At 44.5% G+C, this 12,952-nt stretch overlaps 1 protein-coding gene across 2 annotated transcripts in view; it reads right to left on the reverse strand.

Annotated features, from left to right (window-relative positions):
- Positions 1-12,952, reverse strand: part of DOCK1 (dedicator of cytokinesis 1) — a 315,270-nt gene that overhangs the window by 60,783 nt on the left and 241,535 nt on the right. For both annotated transcript variants that reach the window (XM_057408682.1, XM_057408683.1), the window contains exons 34-37: positions 8,521-8,606; positions 8,181-8,337; positions 4,475-4,515; positions 3,001-3,091 (exon numbers count right to left, since the gene is read on the reverse strand). In XM_057408682.1, the coding sequence (XP_057264665.1) occupies positions 3,001-3,091; positions 4,475-4,515; positions 8,181-8,337; positions 8,521-8,606 (375 nt within the window). The remainder of the gene's footprint in view (positions 1-3,000; positions 3,092-4,474; positions 4,516-8,180; positions 8,338-8,520; positions 8,607-12,952) is intronic.

Consider the following 12,952-nt stretch of genomic DNA (forward strand, 5'->3'; position numbering starts at 1 on the left):
CAAGTATGTCAGTAAAATGAGGCTAAAGAAAACACACATTTTTTGTTTGAAAAACTGGCACCACAGTTAATGCCCTAACAAAGATTTTTTTCTGCAGCTGTGTACTTTGATTCCTTGGGCTCAAGGGCAGTGCATTTGAATGCTCTAATTGGAGGCCAATTGCATGTATCAGCTGGAGGGAAGCTTCATGAGCTAGTTTCCTCTCCACAGAGAGTTTGAGGAGACCAACCTTGGCCTGCTGATGGGTACAACCTGCTGGATGCATAATGAACATTTTCAGGTTTATGGTGAGAGAAGCCCCAAAGCAGATACATCAATATAAATGGAAAGGACTGCAGGACAGAAATTAAATGGCTAAAAATCATAGAGGATGTTTGGAGGCGCAGAAAAGCACAACCAACTTTATACAGGTCGTCTTAGTAGCTCTTGCTCTTCAAGCAAATGCCTAATGGATGAGAAGCAAGGGCCAGATATTAAATGCATTTATTCGTAGACCTGATAGGACCGAACAGTTCCCTACATCTTTCTCCCCTGCACCTTTTACTCTAGCGTCCAGTAAGGAATGGATGCAATGAAAACCTCAGGACTTCAGTATTCCTATCACCTCTTCTTCATTGCCCTTCCCTCCTCTCACTAACGTTCCCTGCAACCTACCTGGGGCTGAAACAATACCGGAGTTTTCCCCAGACAGGATACTATCACTAAAGCCTATCCTTCCGTAACTATTTCCATGAGTCTAGTAGGAAATTAGTACCTTATAGACTCACCAACCTCTATCAAATCAGATCACACCACAAACCATTAAATCAAATGAAACTTCTCATGGATTGAAAAAGAGTCAGGGATAGGAGCTCCAATAGGACTTGTTGCCTCCAGAAACTGAGTTCCAGAACATAAACTGATGAAAGAACTGTTCACTTTCTTCTCTGAAAATCAAAGTTACTAAAGGAGGAGGTCTGCCTGCTCAAATAAAATGCTCTCACACTAGGAAAAGAAGAAAAGATCATGTGGAGATGAGCATCTCACAGATTTATTCACAGAGTTACTGTTATATATTGAATCAGAGAATGGGTTGGCCTGGGCAAGACCTTAAGATCATCCAGTTCCAATTGCCTGCCATGGGCAGGGACACCTCACACTAGAGCAGGTTGCTCAAGGCCCTGTCTCAGATCTCAGGAGCTGAGTCTCTTGCAAATCATGTGCTGCTGTTTGAATACTCGCCCCATAGTGTATCTATGTGGAAAATCCACACCTTTCCTTTAGTAAGATAACTATAGGAAAAGCCAACAAAAGAAGGATTTTCTACTTTCAGTTCCTACTGCCAAAAATGAGAATGTTTTCCCAATGAACTGAAATTAGGCAAGGTCCCATCCTGCTCTGTTTTAACTCTCATACACTGACAGACCAAAACCAACCTGGTAAGATTACTCAAGCACAAGGTGTATTATGGGTTCAGATGACTGCGTGAATGAAGATAAGCATGAAAACTAACATCACCCAGGTTTACCTCTTATTAAATCTTGCCCAACTACTTCTTAATTTGGCCAAAATGGGTTTGGCTAAAGAGACAATTTGGACAACTTTGCACCACAAAGCTGTGTTTCTGAGAAACACAAACTTCCCAGAGTCTGCAATGCAATGGCATCTTTTTCAGCATCCTAAGAGCCATTTTCTGCTAGTTTTGAACATCTTAATTTTGACTAAATGGGATGAAAATACACTTGAGTCTGGGTTCTTGAGCATGCTTCATCAGCTTGCGGTTACCTGGAGGAAGTGATGGTGGCTCTACCTCCACAGGGAGAGCCTTCTCACACATTTAAAGGTGAAATTATGGAAAGCTCTCAGTCCTGACCTAAATGTGATCCCATTAAAATCAATGTAATGAAATATATAGCAATGATGAGTGTCATTGAAAGTCCTGTCCTCAAGGTTGGACAGAAACCTCAAGCGCTTAAAGTTATATACACATCAGCATTGATGCTCAAGGAATACTAAACTCCTCTATCCACTGGTAGCACCAGGATGTTGTATGAGATAGATTAATGTACTTTTAGAATAAAATAATCCCAAACTATACATATTTAGAAACAAAAATCCGCTTAGTGAGGAAAAACTGTGACAAATATTATCCTTACATTTGCCATCTTCTATTGATTTCCATTGTAAGAAAAGAAAACTGCATTTCTTTTCAGTGAATTAAGGGAGTATACTAAATCACCTGGTCTCCAAAAACACTCTTTAAGAAAAAACAAAACTGGCTAAACTCTAATTTAATGTCTCATAAAGCATATTGACTAACAAGATCAAGCCATAACAGGTAAAAGTTTGACATTTGAAGGCATGGTTCATTCCCTCATTTTTGCAGGCAACGCAGCACCTGTAGCAGGGAATGACTGCTTTATCATGTCTAAAAGGTTCATTCATGTGAAGTGTGATGAGCAAGCAGTGCACAATTTGGCAGTTCTGTTTCATGTCCCTCGTGGGAATACGTGAGATCTTTATAGCCACTGACTCAGCGAGTTACTCATTCGAACTTCTACCCACAGGCAACCAAATGCACCGGTCTGTGTGACTGAAGGTGTCAGAGCCATCTCCTCACATCTTCACCTCTCTGACACCTCTCAGCACAGAAAAGTTCATTACCAAAGTAGTGATTGTATCCTTCCCTGTGAGGGTGCTGAGGCGCTGGCACAGGGTGCCCAGAGAAGCTGTGGCTGCCCCATCCCTGGCAGTGTTCAAGGCCAGGTTGGACACAGGGGCTTGGAGCAAGCTGCTCTAGTGGAAGGGGTCCCTGCCCGTGGCAGGGGTTGGGACTGGAGGAGCTTTAAGGTCCCTTCCAACCCAGACCATTTCATGATTCTATGAAGATGAGGAACGCATGCTCTGACACAGCACACAGCCGTTAATCAGTTTAAAGTGCAGATGTTCTAAGGGTGACAGCACCACTATGGGTTAGTGCTGACCTGACTTTTGAAGCTTGTGATGGATTTTGGTGTTTACCTTGAGAAGCTTTGCATGCAGAAGTAGCGTGTAGGCAGCTTCCGTATAGTTATCACATTCCTTGTGCAGGTCACACAGCTTGTACAAATACCTGCAAGTAATAAAAACAACAGTTCTTCAACGTTACTAAATAATTTAGTCTGGAGATTACAATGGTTCAACTCTATCTCCAACCAACTAAAAGCATGTGGGATTAGTTAAAGCTCCTATTTCTGTGTGCAGACAACCTTTAGGACCATCTGCATTTCTAATGTTGTCTTTTTCCAATGCGCATAAATGACTTGTGCTGATTAATGTATCAAATACAGATTTGCCTTGCAGGAGCTCTCATTCCAGTTGTTCAGCCATGGTGACAGATATAAGTCTTTTTACTTACCTTCAATATGATCCCACCTCTGGAAGGGGTTTCTCTTCATTTGGCTGTTGGGTTTTACTAGTGGCAATTCAAAATCAATCAAAACTGGTTTGAAAAGCCAATGAAAATACGGAACTTTGATATTTACCATGACATAACTTTGATATTTACCATGACATAGCTTCGATATTTATTATGACACACTGTAAGTTTCTTAATAGAAACAGGAGATAACTTGGGTGGGGGTTTGCCAGTGGGAGGCAATTTGTCTTTATAGAGATGCTGAACAGAGCAGCCCACCAGCTCATAACTCCACGTTTGTCCACAGTTACCAGTCCTGCTCTTTGCTAGATTTTACTTCCTTTTTTCAGACTAATAAAGCACTCAAACAATTCAAGCAGCAGGGAACAAGTTCCCAAGTGAAAATTCTTCCAACAAGGTAACAAGCACCTGAGAATGCATTGATGAATAATATTTAGATACCTAAAAGGGCACTAAAAACGCAAGCTTCATCATTTTAGCACAACGGTGGAGCCGATTTTAAGCCAAAGTACAAATAGGGGACTGGGAACCCTGGGGTTTACAAAAAGCATAACAATCTATTACCAGTTTTACTTTGTGGGAAAATGGATTTTGAAAGGCTTCTAAAAGCTTTACATTTCAAACAGGCATCAGTCATACTATTATTTAATAGCCCTTTTTACCCCAAGTCACATATTTTGGACCTCACCAGGAGGCAAACTTATTTTCCTACTCAGCTTACTTTGGGCTTATTTATTGGGCAGGTGTCCCTGCCCATGGCAGGGGGGTTGGAACGGGATGATCTTAAGGTCCTTTCCAACCCTAACTATTCTATGATTCTATTCTCTTCATGTGACAATAGTACTGAGGACCTCAGTGCTCATCACAATATAACTGAAGGAGAAGGGGGACAAAACATAGGTCACGACTCTAATTTCTCACACTCACTGTTTTCCAGGTAAGTTTTTAATGCACCTAAGGTTCAAGGTATGGTTTTTAACCTCTTTTCCCTCAGCTGACTGCTTAACATGAGCTTCATTTCCTACAGTTACCCTACAGAAAGGCAAGCGGAGTTTGTCACCGGTCATGATTACAAACCTGATGTACATTTCTTCTCTCTCGATCTCCTTGTAGAAGTTCTGAAAAACAACATCATTTTGTTACAAAGCCTTTGATTTCACAGCCTGGGATGTACACAGAACATGCTCGGAATTAAAAATTCATAACTGTGGAACACCGACCTCAAAGCTGCAAAATGAAATTTGCCTCCAGTGCTAGAACACAAGTTATTTAACGCACAAAGTCGAACGCTGTGATGTTTCATGATGTACCGTATTAGGGCTTATGTCTCATTGCAAAGGTTAAGATTTGGAAGAGTTTTACTGCTAGAAATGTGCTTCTGGCATTTGCAAGTAACACATCATGAATCGTCTGCACTTGAAACTTTGCAGTATGCAAACCCATCATTTCTAAGCACAATTGTTGTGTGGATTTAAAACTCCAAACCTTAGTTGAGCAATACATCATCTGCCCTTGAATTCTAAAAGTTTCCTTGGAAATAAAAAGCTGGATTAGTGTTATTTATCTGGTTCCATATGCCATGCATTATCATCACTTTCTTCTGAAATGTTTGAATGCCTCCAGTCTTGAGATAAACTAGTTAACGTGACCAATATTGGAAATGCAATAAATGATAAATTGGGTGAGATATTAAAGGCATTTCTGAATCGAGTTTAAAGTTTGCTTTCAAAAGTGAAAACGTATCTAAGAAAAAAAAATACAAAGAAATTTCTTCACTGAATTGAAGTTTCAATGTGAAATGAAACCAGTCTGAGTAGCCACTGGTCACAGAACCATGGAACGGTTTGGGTTGGAAGGGACCTTAAAGCTCCTCCAGCCCCAACCCCTGCCACGGGCAGGGACACCTTCCACTAGAGCAGCTTGCTCCAAGCCCCTGTGTCCAACCTGCCCTTCAACACTGCCAGGGATGGGGCAGCCACAGCTCCTCTGGGCACCCTGTGCCAGCGCCTCAGGACCCTCACAGGGATGAACTTCTTCCTAAGAGCTCATCTCAATCTCCCCTCTGGCAGGTTAAAGCCATTGCCCTTGTCCTGTCCCTACATGCTCCTGTAAAAAATCACTCTAATAGATGCACAATCTCCATATAAAACTGTTCCCTTTAAAACAGAACCAAAAGATGATTGATCTATATTCCATGGTTGGAAATGATGTATTATTCTGTGGACATACCATCTTAGCTGATATAACCGCTCCCTGCTTTTGACTTCAACTCCAAAGACAAACTGAGCCACGTGAACAATTTCTGCCGGTTTACCTTACTTGTGTTTTGATTGCTTTTTTTAAAGTACAGGAGACTTCTGAGTTAGCTGGATCAATACTGTTATTGAATTTTATCCCAGTGTTGCTGCAGCTGCTCTGCCCTTCTGATGCAGCTCAAGTAGCGACACGAAATCAAGCAAAATGGGAAGATACTTTGGTAGCAGGATGATGTTACGTTGCCCACAGATCCCTCTCCCCCTAAAGCAGTCTCCGTGCCTGTCCCATCTTTGGGGACAGGTTCCCACATCCCCCTTATGCTGTGCTGGCCCACATGCGTGCGGCTCTGCAGTCAATTGGGCAAGCAACTGGTGGGGATGAAAAGTAACCAGAGGGGAAGAGCCTGAGCTTTGAGCAAGATCCCTCCTTAGATTTTCCCCATCCCTGGCAGTGCTCAAGGCCAGGTTGGACACAGGGGCTTGGAGCAAGCTGCGCTAGTGGAAGGTGTCCCTGCCCGTGGCAGGGGTTGGAGCTGGGTGAGCTTTAAGGTCCCTTCCAACACAAACCAGGCTGGGATTCAATGATTTGCTCTGCTGCCTTGATGGCATGCTTGCTTTTACCAGGATTGCCAGCAGTCGGAATAAGCAGCTGAGGGAATGGAGACAACTTGTATTTTATTTTTTAACATTAGCACTGGCTTAAATGCATATTAAAACCTCTGACTTAAACTGTATTCAATACAGGCAAACTTAATCCTGTGAAAGCCTCTGCTTTCCCAATTAATAACTCTTTGAGACCTCAGGTGGGAATTGTGCTGAGTTATCAGCCCTGGGTTGGATTCTTGCAAAGGCATAAATTCAACTCCAGGTGCCTGGAGAATGATGAAAAGGCTCAGCTGGCCCTGGAGGCCAAATGGGACTTTAAAATCAAGCTCCAGTTTTAAATCACGCCTACTGAAAGCAAAGGGAAGTTCTGCCCTGAGATGCTTTCCTGCATTTCCTGCAGACTTCAATGCATGGCTGTCTCACGATGATTTAACTTGGCAGCAGTAAGTCGCCCACAATATTTATCATCTACAAATACTTGAAGAATTCAGATGACAAAAATCAGCATCAGGTGATGCTGTTGCAGACACTCAGAGCAAACCAAACCAACCCTCAAGTGTGCCACCGGTCCCCCTGCGCTTGGTACGGCAAGGATTACTCGGAGGAGATTCGGAGTATTAGGATGAGGGGAAATAAATTCACCTTCCCAAGGAAACGCTTCCAGGTTTATAAATTGTTGTCATGTTTGAAAGCATTAGGTGTCTGTGAGTTTTTATTTCCTTGGTAGAACTGGCAGCTTTTCTTACTCCGATTCTGTTCGGGAGGATGCTACGACTTTTCTAGGGGCAAACTAATGGCACTTACTAGATCAAAAACTGGTGAGAACTCTCCAGGTCCCCCCTTTTTTCCATTTCCTAAATGTTCTTTTGTGCTCAGAGAGGAAAAACAAACTAAAAATAAACTCCCAGTATTTGATTTGATGTCTCCATCTTCTCTCCCATCCTAATGGGCACCATCTAACTTACAGCTTATGCAACGGTGCAGCACAATGGTTGCACTACACAAGCTGAGGCTGTCTGCGTTACGTGCAAGTACTAAAGCTACAAACTATTTACTCTGCTCTTTCCAGACCAGCCTGAACAAAATCCATCAGCCACAGCCCATAAATGATAATCACTGTCTGCGCCCCGCATGTTTAAGCTACATAAAAGCTTTGGTAATGATATGGAGATGAAAGCTCTGAATATTTCGTGGCTAACAGTTTGATACGGAGTCCCAGTGGAAAAATCAAATCCAGCTAGCACTATGTTTGGGGGTCTCTAAAATGTATTTTGCTATTTTTCCATATGTGCTGATTTTGTGCTAGTAAAATCTTAGACTAATGCTTCCACTGAGGAGCATAATGTGAGTGCTATGGGGATAACTTCACCGTTTCCAGCTCTAGCCTAAATGGACAAAGGATTCTAGTATAGAGTAGATACTCCAGAATTTCTATAGCTCAGAGGAGGAAACTTCACATCAGTGAGGAAAACAACCCCAGCTTTTTCTGCTGTGAATGAAATAGTAACACTCAAATTTCCTCAACAATTTGAATATGAAAGCTGAGCAATGAGCATAATACAAATGGCATTGCAAAGGCATGAAGATTTCAGTAGTAAACTGCGTATTACTCCAACGTTCTGTACGTCAAAGTGGTTTCCTGCATAAAGCTGTTCATACATCAATTGTAAATGTCAATGAACAGCCCTCAGAGATCAGGCCCTGAAGCATTTCTTCTTAAATCTTCCCTTAGAATCAATTAAAGAAGGAATAATCCATGTTTTCATAGGTCCACCTTCATTAAAAAAGGAAAGAAACCCAAAAGTACTTCGAAGTTTCATGAGGTTCCCAACACATACTCTTGTTTTACACCACCCTCTTGTTAAAGGTGCAAAATGAAGGATACAACAGTCATTTCAGGCTGGGGACTTCCCTTTGCTTACCAGCACGTTGACAGTACAGCTCATGCGGTTCTCCTTGTTCTCGTCATGCATTATGGTCCTGTAGTCCAACAACCTCTCCATTAAGCGGACCACAAGCTTCACAAAGGTTTCTCCACTCTTAGCAAGGTATTTGTGCTTCCTGCAGTGCTCCAAGAGGCTGAAAAACCAATTCCATTCGCCTTGTTAACCGCATGTCCAAGAAACCCCTTTGACTCTGGTGCAATCTTAAGCACTGTGCATCATTAACAGGTTTTAATTCTTTCTAGCCTACAAAGTTCATTGTGGTCTAATTGCTCCTGCCTTTACAGAGACATAAATCTCACCGCTCCTCAACACTTACATTTTGTCGAATAACACTTTGTACTGTTCATCTCCTCGGCCTCCTTCCACTTCATGATCCAGTTTCGTGATGATCTCGTTTTCAAACTATAATTAAACAAAGCAAGCGTAAATAATCAGATGGCAAATCTTTCACTTCATTACTGTAGGCTCGACGCTTCACAGACTGGTTGGGTATCTCGGTGAGATGTTTAGCCACTATTTTAAAGCCTGATTGACTTTAGGAGTTCGCAGTCGCTGATATCAGAGCATCCATGATGATGCCCTGCCCTACAAGGACGTTTTTTTTTGTTGAAGAAGTCATTGGTCATGTTGTTAAATGATGTGTAAATATTTGCATTATGAAAAACTAAGTAAGGAGGTTAATGACAAGAGTGAGGGCAGGGAAAAGGAAGACACAAAGCCAGGCACAGAATGTCCCCTGCAATAATGGCAACAGCAACAAAAGTTAAATGCAGAAATGTCGAAAGCTCTACGAGAGAGAACATGTAACACCTAAGGCTGGATAGCTCAGCCACATGCACAGCCCAGCATAGAATCACAGCATCCTGGAATGGTTTCTGTTGGAAGGGACCTTAAAGCTCAGACAGTTCCAACCCCTGCCACGGGCAGGGACACCTTCCACTAGAGCAGCTTGCTCCAAGCCCCTGTGTCCAACCTGGCCTTGAACACTGCCAGGGATGGGGCAGCCACAGCTTCTCTGGGCATCCTGTGCTAGCGCCTCAGCACCCTCAACCCTCACCCTAACATCCCTTAACATCCCTTTCAGCATACAGATACTGACTCACAGTGGGACACAACTTGATGAACCTGTCAATGAGTCACTGCAGAGGAGAAGGAAGTTGTTTCAAACAACTTAACAGTAATACTTTTATTTGGGCAATATTAGAGTCATAGAATCCCAGGTTGGAAGGGACCTCAAGGATGATCTGGTCCAATCTCTCTTGGCGAAAGCATGTCCTAGAGTAGATGGCCCAAGACTAAGCTTCCTGCTGAATCTTGACAGTGTCCAGCACTGGGAAATCCACCACTTCCCTGGGGAATGCAAACTGAAGTGGGCATTAGAATGTATTTTAAATGCAAATTGGATAACTCAACGGATTTTTAATGATTACAGAGGCTTTTCCCTGCTGCTCCACTCCCTAGGGTCCAGGTTAGGAATGAATGCGAACTGCTCCCTCTAGGCCTGCTGCTATGGAGTGAATCTGTCCAGTCAGCTAATTTCTAATTCTTCATTAAAAAAGCACAGACATCCCTAAGCTATCGTCAAGAGACCTGAGCAGAAGAGCCTGGGCTAGAAGGGAGCTTATGGCAGGGGAACAGAAGCCCATTAGTCAGTGTGAGTTTATTGACAGGACACTTGTCTGCAAGTTCTTTCACTGTCACTTGCTTTAGCAGTCCCCAACCATCCCGAGGAGAAGCAAAGGGCCACCTGACTGAGAACAAAGAGTACTAACATTTTGTAAATGTCAAGAGATGTACTTTGCATCTGCAGTTAATATTAACAGCAGATAACGTACCAATGAAAGAACGAACTGTCTGCAGCTTGACAGACTTCCAGACACAGGATGCACTTCCAGAAACACTGGGCTGCCTGGTCCTGCACCTCTGTTTGAGCTATGAGCTTTCCCTCCTAGCACTACACTTCAACTCCTACTGTGCACCCATAACCTATGGAATTTCTCATTGTTTCCACTGATCAAAATAACAGAATCCCAGAATCCCAGCCTGGTTTGTGTTGGAAGGGATCTTAAAGCTCCTCCAGCTCCAACCCCTGCCACGGGCAGGGACACCTTCCACTAGAGCAGCTTGCTCCAAGCCCCTGTGTCCAACCTGGCCTTGAACACTGCCAGGGATGGGGCAGCCACAGCTTCTCTGGGCACCCTGTGCCAGCGCCTCAGCACCCTCCCAGGGAAGAGCTTCTGCCTAAGAGCTCATCTCAGTCTCCCCTCTGGCAGGTTAAAGCCATTCCCCTTGGCCTGGCCCTACAGGCCCTTGTCCAAAACCCTCTCCAGATTTCTTGTTGGTCCATTTAGGCACTGGAAGGCTGCTCTAATGAAAACAGTATTAGCTCCTCTGTTGCAGCCACCCAGCAGTGTCCCATGAACAGAGGCTCTCTCTGGCTGCACAAGGCAGGCTTTTGCTGAAAGCCTGTAAGCAAAATTAGAGCCTTGTTTTTCCCTGGGAACACCAGCAAGGAGGCAGCAAGGACAGCCTCGAAGGGCGCTGCAGTCGAGATCATGCACTAAAGCTGTCGGTGATATCTAAGCTGAAAGGCAAAACATCAAAATCTATGCACCAAGAAGAAATAACCTTGCAGAGGACCCTGCCAGCTCATCACCCAACAGGCAATGAGAACATAGGGTGACTATTCCAGAGCACCCTGGACACCAGCGCAGAGGGGGTGAGCTCCATTTGTGGGCTGAACCAGAATAGGATGCTGTGTGTGGCCACCCACTGGTGATGCTGCCCTGGCCACGGCACCACTGCTCAGCACATCAGCAAAGAAGCAGGGGATAACAGGAGACAGGGATTTGGATGTTGGAGAGGGACTCTTCATCAAGGACTGCAGTGATAGGACAAGGGGTGATGGGTTCAAACTGAAACAGGGGAAGTTCAGGTTAGAGATAAGGCAGAAGCTCTTCCCTGTGAGGGTGCTGAGGCGCTGGCACAGGGTGCCCAGAGAAGCTGTGGCTGCCCCATCCCTGGCAGTGTTCAAGGCCAGGTTGGACACAGGGGCTTGGAGCAAGCTGCTCTAGTGGAAGGTGTCCCTGCCCGTGGCAGGGGTTGGAACCGGAGCAGCTTTAAGGTCCCTTCCAACCCAAACCAGTCTTGGATTCAGTGATTCGATGATTTTCTACACAGTCAGCCCCATGGGGGAGCTGAGGAAGAGAAGCTGTCACCTCCAGCCAGCACTGCTTTAGCTAAGAAGAGAAACTGGATAATTTTTAGCCCACGCTGTGAAGTTCTGCTGGCATATTTATTTCAGCAAGAAGTGTGAGATCACCCTCACCAGCAGACCTATGTCATCATGAAGCTGACAGTCAGGGAGCGCTTCTCACCACCTTCATCGCTTTACATCACTCTGAGCAGGCACAGTAGCCATGTCCACCACTGATCTCTTTCTGGCAACACACGCTGCATTTCAGGCCCTGCCTACACAATCCCACCTCAGCCAAGGGGTTATCATAAGGCCTCTACCAAAACATAGGTTCCTGGAATGTGTTGGGTTGGAAGGGACCTTAAAGCTCGTCCAGTTCCAACCCCCTGCCATGGGCAGGGACACCCTCCACTAGAGCAGTAGAGAAACAGACATGCCCTTAGGTCTGCCACAACCCCCTTGTCCTGCAATAACTGCTTCACATGCTGGGTGAGGTAAACCTGGTCAGAGCAAGAGAAAACCCTGCAGCAAGAAAGGATGAGGAGAAGCATCCGGTCCATCCCCACAGCTGGAGGCGCCTGCCTGATCTCCTGGCAGCTCCTTTTGTGCTGAAGCCCACAGCCAAGCTGAATCTGTGGCACTGGACTGTAGAGAAGCTCTTGTTTTCCCAGGAAAAAATCCTTTTTAGGCAGAAATTCACATTGGCAAGAGGGATTTGCTTGTGGCAATGCCAAGATACTCCTCTTCGCTGGGACAACTCAATCGCTGAACATCTTAGGCTCCACAGCAGTAACATAAAAGTCCACAGTCAAAGCCAAGACTGTATTTTTTCTCCCTTTCCAAGTCTCCATGTTCTTTCTCAGCATTGACTGCAGTAATGTTCACCTCATTCCCTACCTCCATGTGAAGCCCCAGGCCATTTGTCCTCTGCCTTCGAGTTGGGAGATTTATTTTTCTCAGTACCTGGCAGCCCACAGAATGGTGTTACAAAGAGAGGAATATCTCTGCTCTGAGCTCAGTGACTACAAGCTATCACGACGAATAACAGCAGAAGTCCTGCTCACCTACCACTCAGAGCAAATTGAGGATCCAGACTAACATGTACAAGTCGATAGAACTGTGAGGTGTCAGGAAACCTGAGCTACACATTGCACCAAGTGTAAAGCAATAAAACCAAGTCCCAAGCAACAGATATTCCCTCTTAAAGCAATTTTTGTTATTGTGCGTGAGTGTTTCAAGGATAACCCCCTAAACCTCAGATTAAATCATTTCAAAGGTGCTCTTCTGTTCCTCAAATAATCCATGGAATCACAGAAACACCGAGTGGAAGAGACCTCCAAGGTCATTTCATCCAACCTCCCAGGGGACGCAGGATTATTGCCAACAACAGATGAACCGCGACGTGCTTAGCCAAGTCCTGAACGCCTCCATGGATGGATGACTACACAGCCCCTCTGGATAACCTGTTCCACTCCCTCGCTGCTTGCCTTGCGAAGACATGAATGAAAAGTGAAGTGGAATAAGGCTTTGAATACAACGAACCTATTATCCC

Source organism: Pezoporus wallicus, unplaced genomic scaffold (assembly GCF_028554395.1).
Source record: "Pezoporus wallicus isolate ANWC-B61680 ecotype Strahan unplaced genomic scaffold, APGP_CSIRO_Pwel_v1 contig_13954, whole genome shotgun sequence".
Classification (NCBI taxonomy): domain Eukaryota; kingdom Metazoa; phylum Chordata; class Aves; order Psittaciformes; family Psittacidae; genus Pezoporus; species Pezoporus wallicus.